At 43.5% G+C, this 24075-nt stretch overlaps 1 protein-coding gene across 1 annotated transcript in view; it reads right to left on the minus strand.

Annotated features, from left to right (window-relative positions):
- LOC132397764 (gamma-aminobutyric acid receptor subunit beta-4-like) overlaps positions 1-24075 on the minus strand; it is a 166254-nt gene that overhangs the window by 12946 nt on the left and 129233 nt on the right. Inside the window, exons 6-8 of the mRNA XM_059976530.1 lie at positions 17543-17680; positions 12859-13011; positions 9572-9816 (exon numbers count right to left, since the gene is read on the minus strand). Of these exons, the coding sequence (XP_059832513.1) occupies positions 9572-9816; positions 12859-13011; positions 17543-17680 (536 nt within the window). The remainder of the gene's footprint in view (positions 1-9571; positions 9817-12858; positions 13012-17542; positions 17681-24075) is intronic.

The raw sequence follows: 24075 nt of genomic DNA on the forward strand, positions 1-24075 counted from the left end.
AGATGCTCAGCAAGATAGATTACCAAACAAAATGCCGGAATATCAACAAGAAACTAAGGTAGACGAGGATAGATTAAAGTAGGAGGCAGAAATTCTTAAGGGAAAAGTTATCGATTTGCAGGGATAGAGAAGAAGGGATCTGGTATATATGAACCAATTCCAGCTGACGTGTGAGAAATTAGTAAGAGAAAAGATGGAAGACTTAAAGAAACAGTGCAGTGATTTAAAAGCAGCTATAAATGTGATACAGAAATCAGTTTCTGAGGAGAAGACAGACTACTGATCATACAAAGTGTTTAAAGCAGATACAAAAGCTGCGGAACCAACTTGCTGCACAGAGAGGAATAATATGTGCTTTTGGATCTGAAAGTGGGGAGCAGGATGAACATGCAGATAAGGAGACCAGATATAGGATGTCCATCCTAGGACAATCGGAAAGGGCCTGTGCTACTGACTATCAGAGCCGGGGCAGGAATTCAAAACCAGAATACAATGTACACTACACCGTTTGGGATACAGCAGTTAAGAGATATTGTTCAGGACACAAACAAGAGCAAATCTGCAGATGCTGGAAATCCAAGCCACACGCACAAAATGCTGGAGGAACTCAGTAGACCGGGCAGCATCATTGGAAAAAACCGTACAGTCAATGTTTCGGGCCAAGAATCTTCAGCAGGATTTGAGAAAAAAAAACGATGAAGAGTGGATTTAATAGGTGGGGGAGGGGAGAGAGAAACACAAGGTGATAGGTGCAAAGTGAGGCCACACTCAGGTTGGAGGAACAACACCTTATAGTCTGTCTGGGTAGCCTCCAACCTGATGGCATGAACATTGATTTTTCAAACTTTCAGTATTGCCCCGCCCACCTTCAGCATTTCCCATCTCCTTTTCCTTTTCCTAACAGAGGGAGGTGATGGGCAGGGAAGAGATGTGGCCTCATTGCAACAGCAAAAGAGGCCATGGATGGACATATCGGAATGGGAATGGGAAGTGGAATTAAAATGGGTGGCCACTGGGAGATCTCACTTCTTCTGGAGCCTAGGTGTTCAGCAAAACAGTCTCCCAGTCTACACTGGGTCTCTCCGATACACACGAGGCCACACTGGGAGCATCGGACACAGTATATGACTCCAACAGACTTACAGGCGAAGTGTCGCCTTACTTGGAAGGACTGTTTGGGGTCATGAATGATAGTGACGAAGGAGGTGTAGGGGCAGGGGCAGCAGTTGTTCTGCTTGCAAGGGTAAGTGCCAGGAGGGAGATCAGTGGGGAGGGATGAATGGACAAGGGATTCACGTAGGGAGCAAACCCTGTGGAAAGCAGAAAGTATGTGTGTTGGGGGGAGGACACGTTTGGTGGTGGGATCCTGTTGGAGGTGGCAGAAGTTCCAGAGAATTACGTGCTGGACGTGGAGGCTAATGGGGTAGTAGGTGAGGACAAGAGGAACCCTATCCCTGGTAGAGTGGCAGGAGGTTGGGGTAAGAGCAGGCGTGTGTGATTTGCTTAGGGTATCGGGATATATATGTGCCCGGGTGTGATACTAGGGAATGGTTTCAAACAATTAGTTGCCAGAGAGCAATGCATGGACCAAAAAAGAAGACATTATAGTGTGCTTGCATCTGAACACACACTCCACTTTGCCAGAAAAGCAGCAACACACCAGGGGAACAGATGAGGAGTTAAAGAATACGATTATGGGCAATAACGATGGGGACGCAATAGATGAGTTATGTAAATGTTACCAGAGGAAAGGACAACACACCGTCTGCAGGTGGTGTTCCAAGGGCGTATGGATAAACATTAGATTGCAATCACTAACAGTCAGAACCCACAAATAGATAGTTGGTGTCTCATAGCACCGATGGATTGAAATAAAATGTTAGAACTGTTTGATCCCAGTGTCCCTATACATACTGAGGCATGGGTACTTAGGGAAATGATCATAGCATGGGAAAATAAATTACGGGAGCTCAATTTTAACTTTAGGAATACCCCAGAGGCAGCTGAAGTGTTTTCGCTTTGAAAAAATGCATGGGATATCGTGTGGGGAGATGCAGGTCAGGAGAGAAGCCAGCAGAGAGATTTTATAAGGGAAATAGCACAGCGCTGGAAAGCACCTTGGCCCTAAGCTATGATCACATGGGTCATTATATTTGGAATTGTACAGAGAACAGCTCATGTAATTTAAATCCAAACAAAAATCAGAGACTGGGGTTACACTGGGTCAGAATATAATCTGGTTAACGTGGGGATTTCATGCTTTAAACTTGTTGAATGTTGTTTACTTGTGCACGATGAATAGCATCTGCAGATTTTCTCTTGTTTGTGAATAACTTCCAACATTTCTTTATTTTAAAGGTTTAGAGCAACATGTTTCCTCAATGTTAACGGATTGTTACTGAATATTTTGGTAACGGTTTAACCCTTAAGAACAAGAGATCTTCTGGAATGGTTTAAAGTGTGAATGGTTTGTATGTTTTTTAATGTGTAAAATCTGGCCACGTGTGAGTGAGTGAGAGAGTGACTCAGAGAGAATGTGTGTGAGGGAGTGACTGCGAGAGAATGAGTGTGAGGGGGTGACTGAGAGAGAGTGAGTAAGGGAATGACTGAGAGAGAATGAGTGTGAGGGAGTGACTGAGAGAGAATGAGTGTGAGGGAGTGACTGAGAGAGAATGAGTAAGGGAATGACTGAGAGAGAATGAGTGTGAGGGAGTGACTGCGAGAGAATGAGTAAGGGAATGACTGAGAGAGAATGTGAGGGAGTGACTCAGAGAGAGTGAGTGTGAGGGAGTGACTGCGAGAGAATGAGTAAGGGAATGACTGAGAGAGAGTGAGTGTGAGGGAGTGACTGCGAGAGAATGAGTAAGGGAATGACTGAGAGAGAATGAGTGTGAGGGGGTGACTGAGAGAGAGTGAGTAAGGGAATGACTGAGAGAGAATGAGTGTGAGGGAGTGACTGAGAGAGAATGAGTGTGAGGGAGTGACTGAGAGAGAATGAGTAAGGGAATGACTGAGAGAGAATGAGTGTGAGGGGGTGACTGAGAGAGAATGAGTGAGAGAGAGATTGAGAGTGTGAGAGAGAGAACGTCAGAGACAGAGTGAGTGTGAGAGTGAGAGAGTGAGTGAGAGTGTGAGAGAGAGGGAGAGGGAGAGGGAGAGGGAGAGGGAGAGGGAGAGAGAGAGAGAGAGAGAGAGAGAGAGAGAGAATGCAAGAGCGAGCAGCGGGAGAGGGAGCTGTTTTAAGAGTCTGTGCCCTAAGTGATTGCATTAATCTGTTAATGTGAAAGTGTTGGGGCCCCCACCAAGCAGGTTTTTTTTTGCTCCTTGGTTCTTTGGAAAATGTGAAAAAGTTTTTCATGGCGTGAATTAAGTGTTTTGTTGTTACTTGTGGAAGGTTCTTAAGGAAGAGCAGTGCAAACATGGACTTTTGTGTTTTATTTTGTTTGTGTTTTTGGTTCAAGTTTCTTTGATTTCCATGGAATTGATTTTGCAGGATCCCAGATTCCACACTGGCGGAATTTTGACGGAATATGACGGAAATTTGTGCATCTTCATTCTGGATATGAGATACTCACGTTCCAAAGGGAAATGGCATTCAGGGAAATTGCTAATTGGGGGACAGTTAAATTTGGAACTTGAATTTAATATTTTGTGAAGATTGGAACATGAGTTATTAACTTCAAACTTTCTGCATAATCACTCAAAGAGTTGAACTGCACATGTATGTAACGAGAGCTGTATAACTCATCTCCTTCTACCTTAGGCCACGAACTTATCAATCACCTCTCGTACATTCTGATAGTATGTATATTTGTAATAGCCTTACTAAACATTTGCCTCTTTGGGAAATAAGAGGGTTTATTTCAGTTGATGGAAAACCCCTCCCATCTGCTACTCTGCTGCAGTATATATTTAAAGAAGCAAAGGGGATAGAATACAAAGTCATAAAGGTAAAAGCCCCATCTAAATTAGCCCCTGAGGGGAATAAGGAATCTGATGAGTTAGTGAAGCAGGGTAGGCAGGAATGGCAGCCACAGATTGGGAGATGGGAAGGCAGAAGGAACAACAAATTAAGATATGCATTTAACAGAAGATACAGAATTAAAAGGAAATGTAAAGAAAGGAGCTCTCTGACATACCAGACCAGAGGAGGGACCTTGGACAAGTTTGCAGATAGATTATGTTGACAGAAGGCTACAAATAAATTCTTGTAGTAGTAGGTACTTTCACTGTGGGTGGAAGCTTTACTGTTTAGGACAAACGTGGCCAAAACCACAGCAGAAGTCTTATTGGGAAGGGTCTTCATTCACTGGGGATAACCTCAGAGTATGGAATCTGATCACAGCACACAGTGCACTGCCCGGATACTGCAAGATGTCATGGTCCTTTTCGGGATCAAGCAGAGATTTCATACACTCTATGGACCACGGTATAGTGGAATTGTGGGAAGTAAAACCAAGCATTTAAAAAAATATGACAGCCAAAGTTGTACAACCACATGGAACAACAGGGCAAGTAGTTTTGCCTGATGTACTGATGATAATAGGGAATACACCCTTTATAAACATGACCAGAAGAGACATGAGAGGGTTGGAGTTGTCAGGATTAGACTTGTCAGAACCTGAATTACATGGAATTGTGATAGAAAAGTGAGGACAATAATTAGTAGAGAATAGTGAAAGAGGCCAATTATGTGGCAGCCTATCAACTAAGAAAGAAGAGGCAAAAGAGTAAAGCCTACTTTGACTCAGAAGTGGACTCATAGAATTAAGTCCAGGAGAATGTGATGATTGGAATACATTAACACACCTCATTTTTAAATCCAAGGTTTGCAGGGCCCTCTGAAATTATAGACAAAGCAAGTCCATCAGTACACAGGTTACAGACTTCTCCAGATAAAAGGGGATGGTATCACAACACCCAGTTGAAATTGGTGGGGGAGAAACAGGAATGTTATCGACATTGGCATGTAACATTGATGAACAATTTTGGAAACTTGACAATTGATGCACTTGGTGGATTTGGGGTTGGAACAGCTGTTCGAAGTACAAACGTTTGTAGATGGTGGCCAAGGAGAAGTTGTTCCATTCTGTCAGTCTGAGAGTCAGGGTAGTTTGTCAAGAAAATAAAGAAAAAAAAAATATGTTGGTTCCTGCCTCCCCGATCCTGAAATGAAACTTGGTGAGGAAAAGGGACAAAAAGATGGATGGCTTGAGTCCAAAGACATTGGGAGCCTGGATAGGATGGACTAGAAAACAAATAGAAAATATGGACTTAAAATGGCTTACGTTTGAAACTTAAAACTGGAAATAAGAGCAGCAATTACACTAGTGTTTTACAGGTTGGATTCAATATGATCCAAATAATGTAAATTTGACCACCTGCAACTTCAAGTAGCTGGAACTATACCTGCGTCTAAATGTAGTGAGACCCAGCATAACACAAATGGAGTAGGATCAGTTTTAGAAGATACAGGGAATTTGTCACTTTAGTACCAGGCATGTGCAGGTAATTTTTAATCTAACTGAAATGACGGTGCTTGAATGGTGCTCGTCCTCAATGGGACTGGTATTTACTCATTTTCTTGGGTGACAACTAAGCAGGACTGAGTTTAAGTCAGTCAAAAATAGAGAAAGAGGGGACCATTGGAATTAGTGAAAGTATGTTATGCAAAGCTTGCAATGGTCAATATCTTAGATACAACAGAGTTAGGAAACCTGCAGCAGAAAATGTGGGATGTTACTGGAGAAAATGATCGGAATCAGATGCAGACTAATCAAATTGGTTGGAGTGCATCACAGGCAACTCTGAACTGAATTAAATTTCTGAAGCCCCTTCAAGATATCATGAATTTGATAATTGACTACATGGATCTCATATCTTACATGAATGCATTAACCTGTGATCTGTGCTATATACACCAGTTGGTTGCTTAGCACGATTGGCACTAATTTATTACAACTCGATGCACATCAAGTACCAAATTGGGTATCAGATGAGCAACTATAGCAAGGGTTTGGGGAAAAGTGCCCTTGAGTCATATCAGAAGCCTTACACTATCCAAAGGGAGTACTGGGTACCTGTGATGATGGTAAAGGAAGGTTTTATGTCAATGTAGTATTCCACATTCCCAGCACGGAAATACTTCAATCTACTCTTTGAAAAGAGTTCACAATGTGGATAAGTATCATGAGAAGACTTGGATATTCTTAAGTAACCCAGTAACACATACTATTGTTATGGATGGTATTGGGCAGGGGTAGATCTATCAAGAGGGGGAAACCACGGGGCCATCGAGAGGAGATGAAAAAACAGAAGCTTCTGGATTGTGGTTTCAGTACTTATGGGAATTTTTTAAACTGTAAATTCTGCCTGTAAATAATGAGTTTTTCTTACAATATGCATTGGTGGGACAGACATATATGGTAACAGTAAAAAGGAGTTGGAACTAGTGTCCCTGGAAAGTCATAATGCTGCACTTCAGATCTGATTATTGGAGGATGATCTTTGCCTCAGCCAGCAGGAGACACAGTAATGAAGGAAAACTTCACGATCCAAGGCACTGATATGGATCAATACTTGTGGGAGTATTTTGTTACTGATTGCTTCTGATTTCTTATTTGAATGTAGACTGGTCATGGAGGAGGCAAAGGAGATCACCCATCCATGGGCTAGACACACAAAACGTAAAGACACACTGTGACTTACTGATGAAGCAAATGGCATATTGCATGAGACAGACTCTGGGGATAAGTTTTGGAATTGGGGATCAGAAGTTCATATATGTCCATGGGTGAGGATAGTATCGTATGCTGTTGTGATATTAACTGATAATTCTATTGTTTACTCTGTATCACCTTTAGAAAGTGAAAGGCTGAAGTTGTGCAAAAGTAATAGGATGATGGTTTTGTAGTAGAGAGGACAATTGCCTGTAGACAGAGTGTATGAATTCAGTAAGTAAATGGTACCTTTACTTATGTATAAGTGTCGCACACCTGCTGGGGATTCATGGCAGTCCTATGTGTAGTCGATAGAATAGAGAAGGATAGTATTCCTAAGATTAATACCTTTGATCAAGAGGAGGGAGGTGGTGGCCAGAAAGAACTCCAGTCTACAAATCAGTGAATTCAAATGAATCAAGGACAGTGGAAACAAACAGACCAATTGCCTTTGTCCTTGCTATGAGGCAGGAGATGAAGGATGCCATTTTATGAAGACACTCTGTTCTCCATTTCGATTTAAAGTCTCTTAGCTTGCTCAGCGTTTTAAAGTCGACACAATGGTGCCTCAGGTAATCTGCTGGACTAGGAATCATTTCCAAATATGAAGTTATTTCTGAGGTGTTCCTTGGTTGGATATAACATGCAGGTTTGTGAATGATACTGTCTGTGTCTGGTCTGTGTGATTCAAGCTGGTGGCTGATTGAGATCAAACAGCCATAAACTACTGAGTGTCACCTGCTGGAAAGAGCATAAGAAATGGGGGCTGGCCTGGAGCAGAGCCAATAGTAAGGTGTTAAAGGTCAGACACATGACCTACAGCTAATGACACTGGAACACAATATTTGAATTGGTAAGAAATTAATATAAAAGTAGATGCTTCAAGTGTACTGGCGGCAGTAACTCTGTAGAAGAACAACTATCACAGAAATGAGATGCCCCACGGACACATGGAGCTTTGAAACAGGACTATAATGAACATATGGCTAGCAGTAGAAACCCCGTTTTAACTGGTATTCCATTTCTGTTCATGGACTGTTCATGGAAGGTCAGGACAACTTAGTAGGTGTGCACACAGGTATTGGTTCACAAATCTTCCACTGAGACAATAAAGCTACTTGTCGGTAAAAGGTACCATGTCTCCCCTCTTGCTGTGAAATGGGGACACCTCTTTTTCCCTTAGTAGGGGGAAAGAGAGAGAGAGAGAGAGAGAGAGAGAGCCTGTGGTATGTTGAATTACCGGGTGAACAAGTAGTCTTTGGGACACTGCAGTATTTGAATTGGTAGGAAATGAATACGTGGGGTGATTGATAAGTTTGTGGCCTAAGGTAGAAGGAGATGAGTTATTAATTTCAAACTTTCTGCATTTTCACTCAAAGAGTTGAATTGCACGTGCATGTTATGAGAGCTGTATAACTCATCTTCTACCATAGGCCACAAACTTATCAATCCCCCTGCTGTACACCACTTGGAGGTCCAAGACGTTCTCGTTACATGCACGTGCAGGTCAACTCTTTGAGTGATAATGCAGAAAGTTTGAAGTTAATAATTCATCTCCTTCTACATTAGGCCACGAACTTATCAATCACCCCTGATGTGGACCACTTCTATAAAGAAGGGGTCTGTATGCTCCACGACCGCTGGACTAAGTGTGTACATATAGGAATGGACTATGTTGAAAAATAAATGTGCTAGGTTTTCTAAAATTGACTCCTTCTACCTTAGGCCATGAACTTATTAATCACCCCTCACATAAAAGCAGATGCCTCAAGTGTATTTTCTCTTCTAGTTACTCTTTTTGCTTAATATAATTATAAAATCTCTTTAGAATTTCCTTTCTCTGCCAAAGTTATCTAATGCCCCTTTATCTAAACCCTCCTGATATCCTTATTCAGTACACTGCTGCAGCCCTTCGAGTCCTTCAGGGATTCACTTTCTCCCAACTGCCTGCACCTGACCCATGCTTCCTTCTTTTTCCTGCCCATTGTCATCAAAGGTTCCCTACTCTTATCAGCCTTGCCCTTCACTCTAACAGGTCTACTGACCTCGACCTCTCTCCACTTCATCACTATATTCTCCCATTTGCCTTTGTTCCCATCGCCTGTAAACAAGCTACTGCAATCGACCTTTGCAAGCTCCTGTCTCATACCATCAACTTTGCCTTGTCCCAGTTCACAACTTGAACAAGTTCTTTAAACATATATGTTAAAATTAATAAAACATTGGTCACTACTCCCAAAGTATTGGGCCGCACTATTACTGAAGAGGAGGTCAGGCTTTGCATTCTCCATAGCAGGACGTCTCTATATTGCCCAAGGAAACTTTTGTGAATTTACTGAACAAATTCCACCCTTCGCAGTATAGAAATCACAACTTATGTTAGGGAAGTTAAAAATCCACTAAAATGACAACCCTATTATTCTTTCAACTCTGCACTATATCCCTGAATATTTGTTGTTCCAATTACCCCTGCATATTTTTTTGTTTAAATCTTTTAGCAATACCATTCTGCTAGAGTTCCTATCTATTTGCTCTTTCTGAGTGATAACCTTTCTATGCGTTCAGGCTCCCAGACCCCTCTATGTCAAATTCCTCATCATGTAGATGATGCGCTTCACTTTTCTTTGTACTATGCAGGCACATTTTTTAGGATAAAGAGCAGTCAATGATGGCTAAAATCAGAGGGAATGGTTTGGAATTCAGAGTCATGGCATTTTCCCGGCTGAGATGATGAAGCTAGGCCCTAGGAAATGAAGGGAAATTGAATGAAAGGGGTGGCTTCAAGAGAAAGCCTAGCTGAGCCCAGCCTCTATGTTCCAGGATCTGATTTTGTCAAGGTAACGACCACTCACCCCAGTGTTTGTGAACCGGCCCCTCTCTGCATTGTTCTTGCTGACTTTTCCCATTGGTTTCCTCTGCTGCGTTGGCGCCTTGCCGAAGAAGATGTAGTTGACGAAGGCATACTCCAGTAAGGCCAGAAAGACAAACACAAAGCAGCCCATCAGGTAAATGTCAATGGCCTTGACGTATGGGATCTTGGGGAGGGTCTCCCGGAGGTGGGTGTTGATTGTGGTCATTGTCAGGACAGTTGTGACTCCTGTAATGTAAACAGTGAGGGAACTATAATAAGCTCCTTGGGCATGCAGGGACAATGCCTCAAACATTTTGTACTTATTTTACACTTCTCTTCATCTCAGCACTTTCCAAAATACTGACAGCTATTTCGTTTGAAGAACAATCACTGTTTTAATTAAGGTCAGCTGGAGTTCCAGTGGTGACCTTTCAAATGCTGAATTACGTATCATATGGCACAGAAACCGGCCTTTTGGCCCATCCAGTCCATACCAATATTTACACTAACCTTGTTTTCTTTCATTCCATATTCTCATCAATTATATGTGAATTCTTCCATTCGCCCACACCCCAGGGGGCAATTTACAGCAGCTACGAAACTCACCAAACCCACGTCTTTGGGATGTGGAAAGAAACCAAAGCACCCGGCGAAACTCACGCCATCAAAGGGAGAACGTGCAAACTCTACGTGGACAGGATTATAAATTAAAGTTCACAGTGAACTTTATGGGACATGTCCAGGCTGTGAAGCATGGGCAGGAAGACCACTAGACCATAAGATATAGGAGCAGAATTAGGCCATTTGGCCCATCGAATCTGCTCTGCTATTTCATCATGGCTGATCCATTTCTCTCTCCGCCCCAATCTCCTAACTTCTCCCATATTCCTTCATGCCTTGACTAAACAAGAACCTATCAACCTCTGACTTAAATATTCCTAATGACCTCCGCAGCCACCTATGGTAATGAATTCCACAGACTCTCTACTCTCTGGCTAAAGAAATTCCTTCTTATTGCCATTCTAAATGGCTGTCCATCTATTCTGAGGCTGTGTCCTCCCCCAGCACAGGAAATATCCTGTCCAAATCTACTCTGTCGAGGCCTTTCAAGATTCGGTAGGTTTCAATGAGATACCCCTTCATTCTTCTGAGTTCCTCTGAGTACAGGCCCAGAGCCATCAAACACTCCTCCTACGATAAGTGTTTCAAGCCTGGAATCATTTTTGTGAACTTCCTTTGAACCTACTCCAAGATCAGCACATAATTTCTTAAATAAGAAGCCCGAAACTCCAATGAGGCCTCAATGAGTTATAAAGCCTTATAAAGCCTTAATATTTCATGCTTGTTTTTATATTTTAATCCACTTGAAATAAATGCTAACATTACATTTGCCTTTCTCACTACTGACTCAACTTGCAAATTAACCTTTAGGGAATCCTGCACGAGGCCTCCCTAGTCCCTTTTCTCCTCAGACTTTTTTTTTCAAATTTTCTCTCCAGTTAGAAAGTAGTCTACATTTTTATTTCTTCTACCAAAGTGCATGACCATACACTTCCCGACACTGTATTCCATCTGCCACTTCTTTGCTCATTCTCATAATCTGTTTAAGTCCATCTGTAGCCTCTCTGCTTCTTCAATACTACCTGCCCCTCCACTGATCTGCATATCATTGGCAACCTTTGTCACAAAGGTATCAATTCCATCATCCATATCATTGACACATAACGTAAAAAGAAAGGGTCCTAACATAGCCCCCCAGAGGAAGACTGCTAGTCACTGGCAGCCAACCAGAAATGACACCATTTATTCCCATGTTTTACCTCCTGCCAATCAGCCAGCACTCTATCCATGCTACAGTCTCCCCTGTAATGTCATGGGCTCTTAACTTGTTAAGCAGCCTCATGTGTGGCACCTTGTTAAAAGTCTTCTGAAAATCCAAGTACACAACATCCACCAATTCTCCTTTGTCTATCCTGTTTATTATTTCTTCAAAGAATTCCAAGGTATTTATCAGGCCAGATTTTCCCTGAAGGAAGCCATGTTGACTGTGGCCTATTTTACCATGTGCCTCCAAGTATCCCAAAACCACATCCTTAGCAATTGACTCCAACCACTGAGGTCAGACTAACTGGCCGATAATTTCCTTTCTTCTGCTCGTCTCCCTTCTTGAGGAGTGGAGTGACATTTGCAGTTTTCCAGTCTTCCAGAACCATTCCAGAATCCAGTAATATTTGTAATATCATTACTAATGCCTCAATGATCTTTTCAGCCGGCTCTTTCCGAAGACTGGGTGTAGACCATCTGGTCCAGGTGACTTATCTACCTTCAGACCTTTCAGCTCATCAAGCACCTTCTCCCTGGTAATAGCAACTTCATGTACTTCTGCCCCCGACACTCTCGATCTTCTGGCACACTGCTAGTGTCTTCCATTGGGAGAAATGATGCAAAATACTTATTCAGTTTGCCAACCATTTCTTTGACCCCCATTACTACCTCTCTAGTATCATTTTCCAGCAGTCTGATATCTACTCTCACCTGTCTTTTACACTTCGTGTATCTAACAAAACTTTTGGTATCCTCTTTTATATTATTGGCTCGCTTACCTTTGTATTACACCTTTTCCTTCTTTATGATTTTTTAGTTGCCTTCTGTTGGTTTTTAAAAAGCTTTCCAATCCTCTAATTCCCATTAATTTTAGCTCCATTATATGCCCTCTCTTTGGCTTTTATGTTGGCTTTGACTTCTCTTGTCAGCCACCATTATATCATCCTACCTTCAGAATACGCCTTTTTCTTTGAGATGTATTTATCCGGTACCTTCCGATTTGCTCCTAGAGACTCCAGCCATTTCTGCTCTGTCGTCATCCCTGCTGGTGTCCCCTTCCAATCAACTTCGGCCAGGTCCCCTCTCATGCCTCTGTAATCCCTTTACTCTGCTGATACTTCTGACTTCATCTTCTCCTTCTCAAGTTTTAGGGTGAATTTGTCATATTATGATCACTTCCCCTAAGGGTGCTTTTACCTTAGGCTCTCTAATCAATTCCGGTTCCTTGCACAAAACCCAATCCAGAACAGCTGCTTCCCTAGTGGGCTCTACCACAAGCTGCTCTAAAAAGCCATCTTGTGGGCATTCTACAAATTCCCTTCTTGGGATCCAGCACCAACCTGATTTTCCCAATCCACCTGCATATTACTGGATGCAACCAGGAAAGACTTCCAACTTCAATGAGTCTGCTTGAGATGAGGTTGGCAGAATTTTAATTGGCTTATTCTGCTTCAGGGCACTTACCCAGGGCTACTCGTGCAGCAGAGGCGTCATAATTAATCCAGAAGGAGACCCAGGAGAGGATGGTGATGAGGATCGATGGCATGTACGTCTGCAGAATGAAGTATCCAATGTTTCTCTTGATCCGAAAACTGAGTGATAACCGAGGGTAGGATCCTGGAAGGGAAAGCACAACATGAGCATGCTACTATACACAGAGAAACAGCATCAGATCTGGTCCTGTTACACTCCGGCACCTTGAGTAATGTGGCTTAGATACTGATTAGAGCTGATAGAAGCATACCAGGGACAGCATAGGGCAGACACAGCTCCATGGTGTGGTCTCAGGACAGGGAGAGCAATGGCTAGGTCAAACACAAAAACAGTCAGACACACACACAGTTCATAAATGAAAGACAGACAGAACAACAACAGACAGTTGGGGAGGCAGAAGAGGCTGGAAGATCGTGGTGGTGAGATTCCACCTCTGGATTTCGGGTACAGCACTTTTTCCCAGCTGAACACAAAGAAACACTTCAATTATATGGGCTACATCAACTGGAGTTGGCTGTGTTAAGAATACTCAGTATCTGACCTCATACTTTGTTAAGACTGAGGCGATCTTCCTGAAAACTTGGGGCAATGTGTCCTGCAGCCAAAGGTTAACTGTGAAAACTGTATGATATCAAAGCAGGGATTACCAACCATGTCCTTTTGCTTTCTATTTCTCAGCCACTGGGGAGAGAGAGAATGACTGTTTCAGATAGTTGGTGAGGTGACAATCATTGAGCTGCTTGCGTGTGGCATCTGTACTCATCCAGGCAAGTGGAGGTTATGTCTTGTAGATGGTGAAAAGGCTTTAGGCTCTCAGGAGGCAAGGCTGTATGACACCCAGACTCTGACCTGCTCTTCAGCCACACTATATACATGGCTATTTCAACTGAGTTAACGCCGACCCTGTAAGGTCCCTGGTTTCACACGGAGAAGGCCACTGAAGGTCAAAGGTAGGTGGGCTAGACCTTTGTAGCGCAACTGGTTGATGGTAGGTTTACCTAGCCGGACCTGCATGTGTCTAGGTCCTACCACATGAAGATATGTGCTGCTTCACTTGTTGAGAAGTTGTGAACCTCAAGCAATGTCAACACCCACACTCTAATGGAAGGAAAGCCACTGAATAAGCAACTGAAGGTGGTTCAGTGTTCTGCCCTGGGGCCATTGACCTCTTACAAGGCATTGAAGGACACAGACTTAATGTGGAGAATTGGGATTGCTGTAGATACAGAAATGTACAGCATGGTTATGATGGGCTGAAGGGCCAAATTCTGTGCTGTGCAACCTTATGACTCCATGATAATCAAATATTTTTTCTGTATTTGCTTTTGTACATTTGTGCATTGTCCAGTCCCATAGATTTGTAAGTGTTTTCCTGATGACTAATGTCATGGGCTGCTATCCTTACCTCTGCAGTTTAGCTGTTTGATCCACGTTAGGACCAAAGGTGTGATGAAGAATGGATTCAAGTATATCTGGTGAAACCTAAACTAGGTATTGCTGAGCAAGTTACACTGTACATCATTTTTTTTTTGAAAGTGTTGTTTACACAGATTTTTGTTTTGCTTATGATAGACTTGTGTTCAGCTTGAAGCTGAACACAAATATAATTTCAGACGATTTGTATCACATAGGAATTTGGAGAAACAAGAAATTAACTTTTATTGAATATAATGCATTTAATTACATAATAGTGCTGACACTTTGCAATAGTTCAACTAAGCTAAAATGTTTTGCTGATGATTTTCATTTGTAAGTGTCTGAGGCTTCTCCCTTAAGTGTCCAACGATAATCAGGCAACATTGATGGATTCCAGTTGCCCTGAAATCATTTCTCCATGACTGTAATGTCCTGGTGAAACCTTTCATCGTGCTCGTCACTGTTAGAAGACGAATCTTTACTGACATGTTGCACTTCATGGTTTTGTATGCTTGAAGCATGTTGTCAACCAACTGCACGCAGCTTGGTGCTCTGCAGTTGCCAAGGAAGTTTTCAACAACATCCTTGAAAGCCTTCGATGTGATTTTCTCCAGCCCCACTAGAAGTTCTTCGATTTGCCTGTCATGAATGATCTGTTTGACTCATGGACCATCAAAGATGCCTTTCTTAATCTTGGCATCAGTTATTCTGACTTGAATTATGAATCAAAATAACAAATATAGGCTATTTCAAAAAAAATGGTGCATGACAGGGAAATTCTCCTGCAGCCTAAAATCCATAAGATACACCCAAAAGTATTCAGGAAGAATACTTTGTCCAGTGTAATTGGTGAGTAAGTGTTACCTGATGACCTTGCATCACTTTTCTGATGATTGAGAGCAGAGTGATAGGGTGGTAATCGATGAGGTTGTACAAGCCCTTTCGGTGAACCATGGTACCTAGCCAGTTTCGATATTGTTGGGTAGACGCTTGACTAAAGGTGCAGCTGGTTCTAAAATGCATCTCAGTGTAATAGCTGGAACTCTGGTCTCAGAGACTTGACTATAGTCAGCACTGTCTGAATTCCTTGATCTCACCATCGGAGGAAGCTGCGAGTTCTAATTTTTAAATGCAGAGTGGAATAGGCCCTTCCAGACCCTCAAGCTACACCACCCAGCAACCCTCAATAACTCTGGTTTATTTATTTATTTAACAATTACTATTTAGCCTATTTATTTATTTAGCAATACACTACAGAATAGGCCCTTCTGACTCTTCAAGCCCCAGCAACCCCACAACTCTGATCAACCCTAATCTTATCATGGGAAAATTTACAATGACCAATTAACTTACATCTTTTACTGTGAAATTAGAGCAGCCGGGGAAAACACACACATTCCACAGGGAGGATGTAGAGAGACTCCTTACAAAACAGCGCAGGAATTGAACTCCAAACTCCAGAGCACCCTGATTGTGCTAACTGCTCGCTACTGTGGCGCCCATGATGGAGACAGATCATCTACTTGACACTTCTGGCAGAGGGTAGTTGTAAATACCCAATCTTGTCTTTGGAATTCAACTGTTACCCCTGACTACCACAGAGGGCAAGAATGTTCTTACAGCCTCCCCCCTATTGAATATTTAATGGTCCTCCATTATCCATGACTGTCACAGCTCCAGAGACCCAGTTCTATCCTGACCACAGGTGCTCTCTGTGTGGAGTTTGCATGCTCTCCCAGTGACTGAGTGGGTTTTCACCAGGACTACACCATGGGTTTGTAGTTGGGATAGCTGATGAGAATGTGGGGAGAATAAAATGAGATTACTGTAGGATGAGTGTTTGATAGTCAGTGTGGTCTTGGTGGTCCCAAGGTCCTGTTTCTGTGTTGTATCTCTCTCTCTCTCTCTTTCTCTCATGACTCCATTGATGCAGCATACAGGAACTCTGCTTCCATCAGGGTGTGAATGCTCACAAGGTTCAAAACTCCTCCACAAATAAAGTGCTAGCGAGTTCTGAGCTGGTTGGTAGGTTATAGAATCGTATAGCTCTTCCTTTTTGCCTGCTACAGGTGTTACGCACCTCACTGTAAGCAGTCCCAGTACAGGTGTTAGGGGGTTCTGGTTTCCATATTCTTCAATGAAATTGTCAGCTGGTGCGTAGTGGGATCAGTGCTGGACTTCGGGGCGAGAGGTCCCGAGCTCGAATCCGGCTGGCTCCCTTGCACGCTCTCCATCCATGTCTGGGTTGAGTGTTGAGCTAGCAACACAACCTCATAAAAAAAAACCTGCAGAGGGGTTTCAGATGCCCAAGACATGCCGTACGATGAGCAATCACCAAAAAGATCAGTGTAAAAAGCATGTCGTGATGGAGACCCAACAACTCCACCAGAGTAAAGGGCGCACACACATTGTTCAATGAATCAGGGTAGACCCCTGGCTCAATACTGCTGAGAGCACATGCCAAGCCATGGTTTTATAGATTGAAATGAAGTCATTGAGCCTCCGGGACAATGAAGTGATAAAGACTGTTCTGGAAGACTCCCACTGTCCGCAGGATTGCTTGACTAGCGGTGCAGAGTGGAGCTGGTCAGCCCCGTGGAACAGTGACTGAAACATAGAAGACAGAGAGCGAAGGTCTACAAACTTCACACAGACACTTGGCGTCGACAATGAGAATGTTCTTTTCCCACATAATTTCAAACAGATTGTACACTTAGGGAATGGTGGCACTTGTGATTCCTGTAGAGGTCCAAGTACTTAAGGAGAGCCAGAAATGCCAGATCACATGCTGTCACCACCTGAGCCTTGCATGGGCGCGCAAGGTTGCACTGTCTGATCCTCTCTGCTCTAAAAGAATGAGAAGCTGAGTTTATTGCCCTACGCGTGTCTGCACAGCTGCATGAGAGACACACTTGCAGCAGCCTCACAGGCACGTGGCATCTTTTAAGCAGCATTCTCAAGCAAAGCAAAATTAGCCTAAATTATAAACAACTTTAACAAGAAAGATGCTATTAAAACAAAAGTAAGTCATTCTTAGTGCTGGATGTTCAAAGTGTAGCTGAACTTCAGTGATGAGAGTTTTGCCGTTATACCCTTTCCCTGTTGCCTGGGTGAAATTGGGCACAGATTAACCACAAGCTCAGAGCTCAGAGCTTGGAATTTCAAAGTGGTAGTAAGATTAGTGTCTTCAGACAGAATGGTCTCATCACCCAAAACTCAACAGCTCAGCTCAGCTCACCTGTTGCAAAAGCCACTTCCTTCGACACTAGCCGCAGCTCAATGATAGTGAACTGAGGCAGTTCCAGATTATCCACACCAGTTACTGCTGCATCCCCGCCTTTCCAGTAAAACACAATGTCGTCTGTCGTATAGCCATCTATAAGGAGAAGAAGAGAAGAATCAGTGATATCTATTCTTCATTTGTGACAGGCCCTTTCCACTCACAGTTCACTGGATTCTAAACCACATCAATCACACAATTAGACAATACCAACATTTAACGACATTTGAACAAGTACATGGATATGAAAGGTTGAGAGGGATAAAGGTCAAATGCAGGCAAATGAAAATGACTTTGATGAGCACCTTGAGGGCATGCTTGAGTTGGGTCAAAGGGCCTTTGTTCATGCTGTATAATTCAAGTATCACATCAGTGAAAATTAGGACATAGAAGCAGAATTAGGTCATTTGACCCATTGAATTTACAGTGTGAAATGATGCTGAACGTATTATTTGTGACTAGAATTAGGTTACAGCTTTTCAAACCAGATCTGTGATTTAATAATCTTTAATCTTCATTCCCAACTACCCCCAGTAACCTTTCACCCATTATCAAGGCTTGATCTTTCTCTTTAATATTGAGAGCCTCTGCTTCAACTGCCCTGTGAGGAAACAACAGCTTCCAAATACACTGCTTTGATCATTTTTTAATAATTGCTCCAACTCCATCTTAATTTGAAATAGTGACCTCTAGTTCTATATCAGGGATGGGCAAACTTTTTGACTTGTGGGCCACAAAGGGTTCTAAAATTTGACAGGGGGGCCGGACCAGGAGCAGATGGACGGAGTGTTTTGGTAATACACCTCATAAGAGAAAATAAAATATCATGGGATATGTAGAAAACGTGTGCTTTAATTTCAATTGAAAATGAACAAATGCATTACAACAAAATATCTGAATTTGAAGTCCCATGGTATTTAGCTATTTATTGAAATGACTTTTAAAACACTGAAAATTAAATGAATAAAATACAGCTTTTTTTAATAGTAACAGTTATTATTTTAAAGCACTGAAAATTCTGTTATCCTTCAAGATATTATCATCATCACTCTCCTCCTGACTGTCTTTATATCAAAAACGGTAGGAGATGCAGGTCTACTTGTCCTGCTCCTTCTTATTCAATTGTCCCGTGCCAAAACTCAACAACGACCAGCACAAAGACAGAACAGTGACAGCGCGCCAGTATGCGGAGCGCGTTATTTGATCTGGAGCGCATTTTTTATTTTGAGAACGTACATGCACCTGCGCACTACTCATGTCCATCACTTAACAGACATGACATGTAACATGTAAGGCTTATTGAAAAAAATATTTTCAAATGCATTTTTTACATAACACAACGAAGAAACTTATTTTTAATTTCAGTGGGAACAGTGTTGTTGGTCTCCCTTTTTAGCCAGCGCATCAAAGTCTGGATTTAGTTTTGTTGTGGCGATTCTCAGGATGGATCTGAGGTGTTGGTCAGTTAACTTGGATCTGTGGCTGGCTTTGTTGATGTTCATGACGCTGAACGCCTGTTCACACAAATAAGTCGAGCCGAACAAAGAGTAAAGCGCAAATGTGGAGTAATACGCTGCACCTCAACAAAGGTCAATGTGTAGCGGTGTGCTACATGCAGCGCTAAAATTACGACACGGAGTTGGTAACTGCAGTCGAAGAAAAAAAACTTTATTCGAAATCCCCAGCCTCACTTTTAAGCCTCCCTCAAACTGCCCCCTGTGGTGCAGAGTCTCCAAAGCTCTGTGCTCGTAAATCCCCGCGGGCTATCTCCCTTAGCCGGAACGCTGGCTAATTGTGAGCTGGTTTGGATGTGCCAGGAAATGGGTCGCCACAAATGTATATAGAGTGCGTCATCTATTGGGAAAACGCCAGAGTTGCGGGGAAAAAACGTTAACAAGGTTTATTAATATAATTTCATCAAGTTCTGCGGGCCGGATTAAAAAGCTTAACGGGCCGCATATGGCCCGCGGGACGTAGTTTGCCCATGCCTGTTCTAGATTCTCCCATCAGTGGAAAGGTCCTTTCCAAACTCACCTTCCCAAGACCATTCAGGACCGACCCCAACCATTCTTTTGCATTCCAGTCTGTTAAATCCTGTCTGCCCATTCCAGATTTAACAGAGCAGAGGGAGGCTGTGACATCCATTGGTCCTTGCCAGCTCCCATCGAACAATCCTATTGGTTGTATTACTCCCCTCTTTCCTTCCATTCATCTCCCACCTATTTATAATCTGCTAATCAAGGCATTTTTCCTTTAACATAAAACATTGTATATCCGATCAATCCATCAGAACCTCTTTAGATTGTGGGAGGCACCTGGTAAAAATCCAAGCTTTCAGAGACGTAACATGTAACCTTAGAGACAGCACCAATGTCAGCATCAAAGCAGCCTCCTTGCTGCTGTGAGGCAGCAGCATTAACCTCTACACTATAGTGTTGCCCCGTCTAGTGAAAGATCTCTCAGCTCCTTTCAAAGTATTAACATCTTTTCTTAAATGAGGAGAATAATACTGTCCACTATACTCCCGATGGGATCTCACCAATTCCCTATAAAACTGAATCTGAATTCAAGCAGAGTTAACTTTTAAAGATCTCTGACATTTTCAAATCAAACAAGGCTAGAACAGGTAGTTGGACATTTACTGGGGTCCTAGAGCATCCATTCACAAGGGTCAGATTGGCAGGGAGAACCTACATCACATATGGATCTCATAGGCTACGAATACACGGGCCAGCTGCTGAAACAGATGAATTAGTGAGGCACTTACTGCCAGATTCAGATCGGGATGTAAGACAGGCTGATGAAGTGCTAGAGCTGGGGTGTCTCTCATGATCATCAGGGTTCTGAACCAAAATCCTGGACATCCACTGTTGTTGCTTGATGTTTCTAGTGATGAAGACCCCATCCTGTTCCTGCACACCCTTAAGAACACTAACCTGGCTCTACCTATGAACACTAACCTGACTCTACCTGTGAACACTAACCTGGCTCTACCTGTGAACACTAACCTGACTCTACCTGTGAACACTAACCTGGCTCTACCTGTGAACACTAACCTGACTCTACCTGTGAACACTAACCTGGCTCTACCTGTGAACACTAACCTGACTCTACCTGTGAACACTAACCTGGCTCTACCTGTGAACACTAACCTGACTCTACCTGTGAAAACTAACCTGACTCTACCTGTGAACACTAACCTGGCTCTACCTGTGAACACTAACCTGACTCTACCTGTGAACACTAACCTGGCTCTACCTGTGAACACTAACCTGGCTCTACCTGTGAACACTAACCTGACTCTACCTGTGAACACTAACCTGGCTCTACCTGTGAACACTAACCTGACTCTACCTATGAACACTAACCTGGCTCTACCTGTGAACACTAACCTGGCTCTACCTGTGAACAGTAACCTGGCTCTACCTGTGAACACTAACCTGGCTCTACCTGTGAACACTAACCTGACTCTACCTGTGAACACTAACCTGGCTCTACCTGTGAACACTAACCTGGCTCTACCTGTGAACAGTAACCTGGCTCTACCTGTGAACACTAACCTGACTCTACCTGTGAACACTAACCTGGCTCTACCTGTGAACACTAACCTGGCTCTACCTGTGAACACTAACCTGACTCTACCTGTGAACAGTAACCTGGCTCTACCTGTGAACACTAACCTGACTCTACCTGTGAACACTAACCTGGCTCTACCTGTGAACACTAACCTGGCTCTACCTGTGAACACTAACCTGACTCTACCTGTGAACACTAACCTGGCTCTACCTGTGAACACTAACCTGACTCTACCTGTGAACACTAACCTGGCTCTACCTGTGAACACTAACCTGGCTCTACCTGTGAACACTAACCTGATTCTACCTGTGAACACTAACCTGGCTCTACCTGTGAACACTAACCTGGCTCTACCTGTGAACACTAACCTGACTCTACCTGTGAACACTAACCTGGCTCTACCTGTGAACACTAACCTGGCTCTACCTGTGAACACTAACCTGACTCTACCTGTGAACACTAACCTGGCTCTACCTGTGAACACTAACCTGACTCTACCTGTGAACACTAACCTGGCTCTACCTGTGAACACTAACCTGGCTCTACCTGTGAACACTAACCTGGCTCTACCTGTGAACACTAACCTGACTCTACCTGTGAACACTAACCTGGCTCTACCTGTGAACACTAACCTGACTCTACCTGTGAACACTAACCTGGCTCTACCTGTGAACACTAACCTGACTCTACCTGTGAACACTAACCTGGCTCTACCTGTGAACACTAACCTGACTCTACCTGTGAACACTAACCTGACTCTACCTGTGAACACTAACCTGGCTCTACCTGTGAACACTAACCTGGATCTACCTGTGAACACTAACCTGACTCTACCTGTGAACACTAACCTGGCTCTACCTGTGAACACTAACCTGGCTCTACCTGTGAACACTAACCTGATTCTACCTGTGAACACTAACCTGGCTCTACCTGTGAACACTAACCTGGCTCTACCTGTGAACACTAACCTGACTCTACCTGTGAACACTAACCTGGCTCTACCTGTGAACACTAACCTGGCTCTACCTGTGAACAGTAACCTGGCTCTACCTGTGAACAGTAACCTGGCTCTACCTGTGAACACTAACCTGACTCTACCTGTGAACACTAACCTGGCTCTACCTGTGAACAGTAACCTGACTCTACCTGTGAACACTAACCTGGCTCTACCTGTGAACACTAACCTGATTCTACCTGTGAACACTAACCTGGCTCTACCTATGAACACTAACCTGACTCTACCTGTGAACACTAACCTGGCTCTACCTGTGAACACTAACCTGGCTCTACCTGTGAACAGTAACCTGACTCTACCTGTGAACACTAACCTGGCTCTACCTGTGAACACTAACCTGGCTCTACCTGTGAACAGTAACCTGGCTCTACCTGTGAACACTAACCTGGCTCTACCTGTGAACACTAACCTGACTCTACCTGTGAACACTAACCTGGCTCTACCTGTGAACACTAACCTGACTCTACCTGTGAACACTAACCTGGCTCTACCTGTGAACGCTAACCTGGCTCTACCTGTGAACAGTAACCTGGCTCTACCTGTGAACACTAACCTGACTCTACCTGTGAACACTAACCTGGCTCTACCTGTGAACACTAAACTGGCTCTACCTGTGAACAGTAACCTGGCTCTACCTGTGAACAGTAACCTGGCTCTACCTGTGAACACTAACCTGACTCTACCTGTGAACACTAACCTGGCTCTACCTGTGAACACTAACCTGACTCTACCTGTGAACACTAACCTGACTCTACCTGTGAACACTAACCTGGCTCTACCTGTGAACACTAACCTGACTCTACCTGTGAACACTAACCTGGCTCTACCTGTGAACACAAACCTGGCTCTACCTGTGAACACTAACCTGACTCTACCTGTGAACACTAATCTGGCTCTACCTGTGAACAGTAACCTGGCTCTACCTGTGAACAGTAACCTGGCTCTACCTGTGAACAGTAACCTGGCTCTACCTGTGAACACTAACCTGGCTCTACCTGTGAACAGTAACCTGACTCTACCTCTGAACACTAACCTGGCTCTACCTGTGAACACTAACCTGGCTCTACCTGTGAACACTAACCTGGCTCTACCTGTGAACAGTAACCTGGCTCTACCTGTGAACACTAATCTGGCTCTACCTGTGAACACTAACCTGGCTCTACCTGTGAACAGTAACCTGGCTCTACCTGTGAACACTAACCTGGCTCTACCTGTGAACAGTAACCTGACTCTACCTGTGAACACTAACCTGGCTCTACCTGTGAACACTAACCTGGCTCTACCTGTGAACAGTAACCTGGCTCTACCTGTGAACACTAATCTGGCTCTACCTGTGAACAGTAACCTGGCTCTACCTGTGAACACTAACCTGGCTCTACCTGTGAACACTAATCTGGCTCTACCTGTGAACACTAACCTGGCTCTACCTGTGAACAGTAACCTGACTCTACCTGTGAACAGTAACCTGGCTCTACCTGTGAACACTAACCTGACTCTACCTGTGAACACTAACCTGGCTCTACCTGTGAACACTAATCTGGCTCTACCTGTGAACACTAACCTGGCTCTACCTGTGAACACTAACCTGGCTCTACCTGTGAACACTAATCTGGCTCTACCTGTGAACAGTAACCTGGCTCTACCTGTGAACACTAATCTGGTTCTACCTGTGAACACTAACCTGGCTCTACCTGTGAACACTAATCTGGCTCTACCTGTGAACACTAACCTGACTCTACCTGTGAACACTAATCTGGCTCTACCTGTGAACACTAACCTGGCTCTACCTGTGTACACTAACCTGGCTCTACCTGTGAACAGTAACCTGGCTCTACCTGTGAACACTAACCTGGCTCTACCTGTGAACACTAACCTGGCTCTACCTGTGAACAGTAACCTG

This window comes from Hypanus sabinus, chromosome 8 (assembly GCF_030144855.1).
Source record: "Hypanus sabinus isolate sHypSab1 chromosome 8, sHypSab1.hap1, whole genome shotgun sequence".
NCBI classification, from domain to species: domain Eukaryota; kingdom Metazoa; phylum Chordata; class Chondrichthyes; order Myliobatiformes; family Dasyatidae; genus Hypanus; species Hypanus sabinus.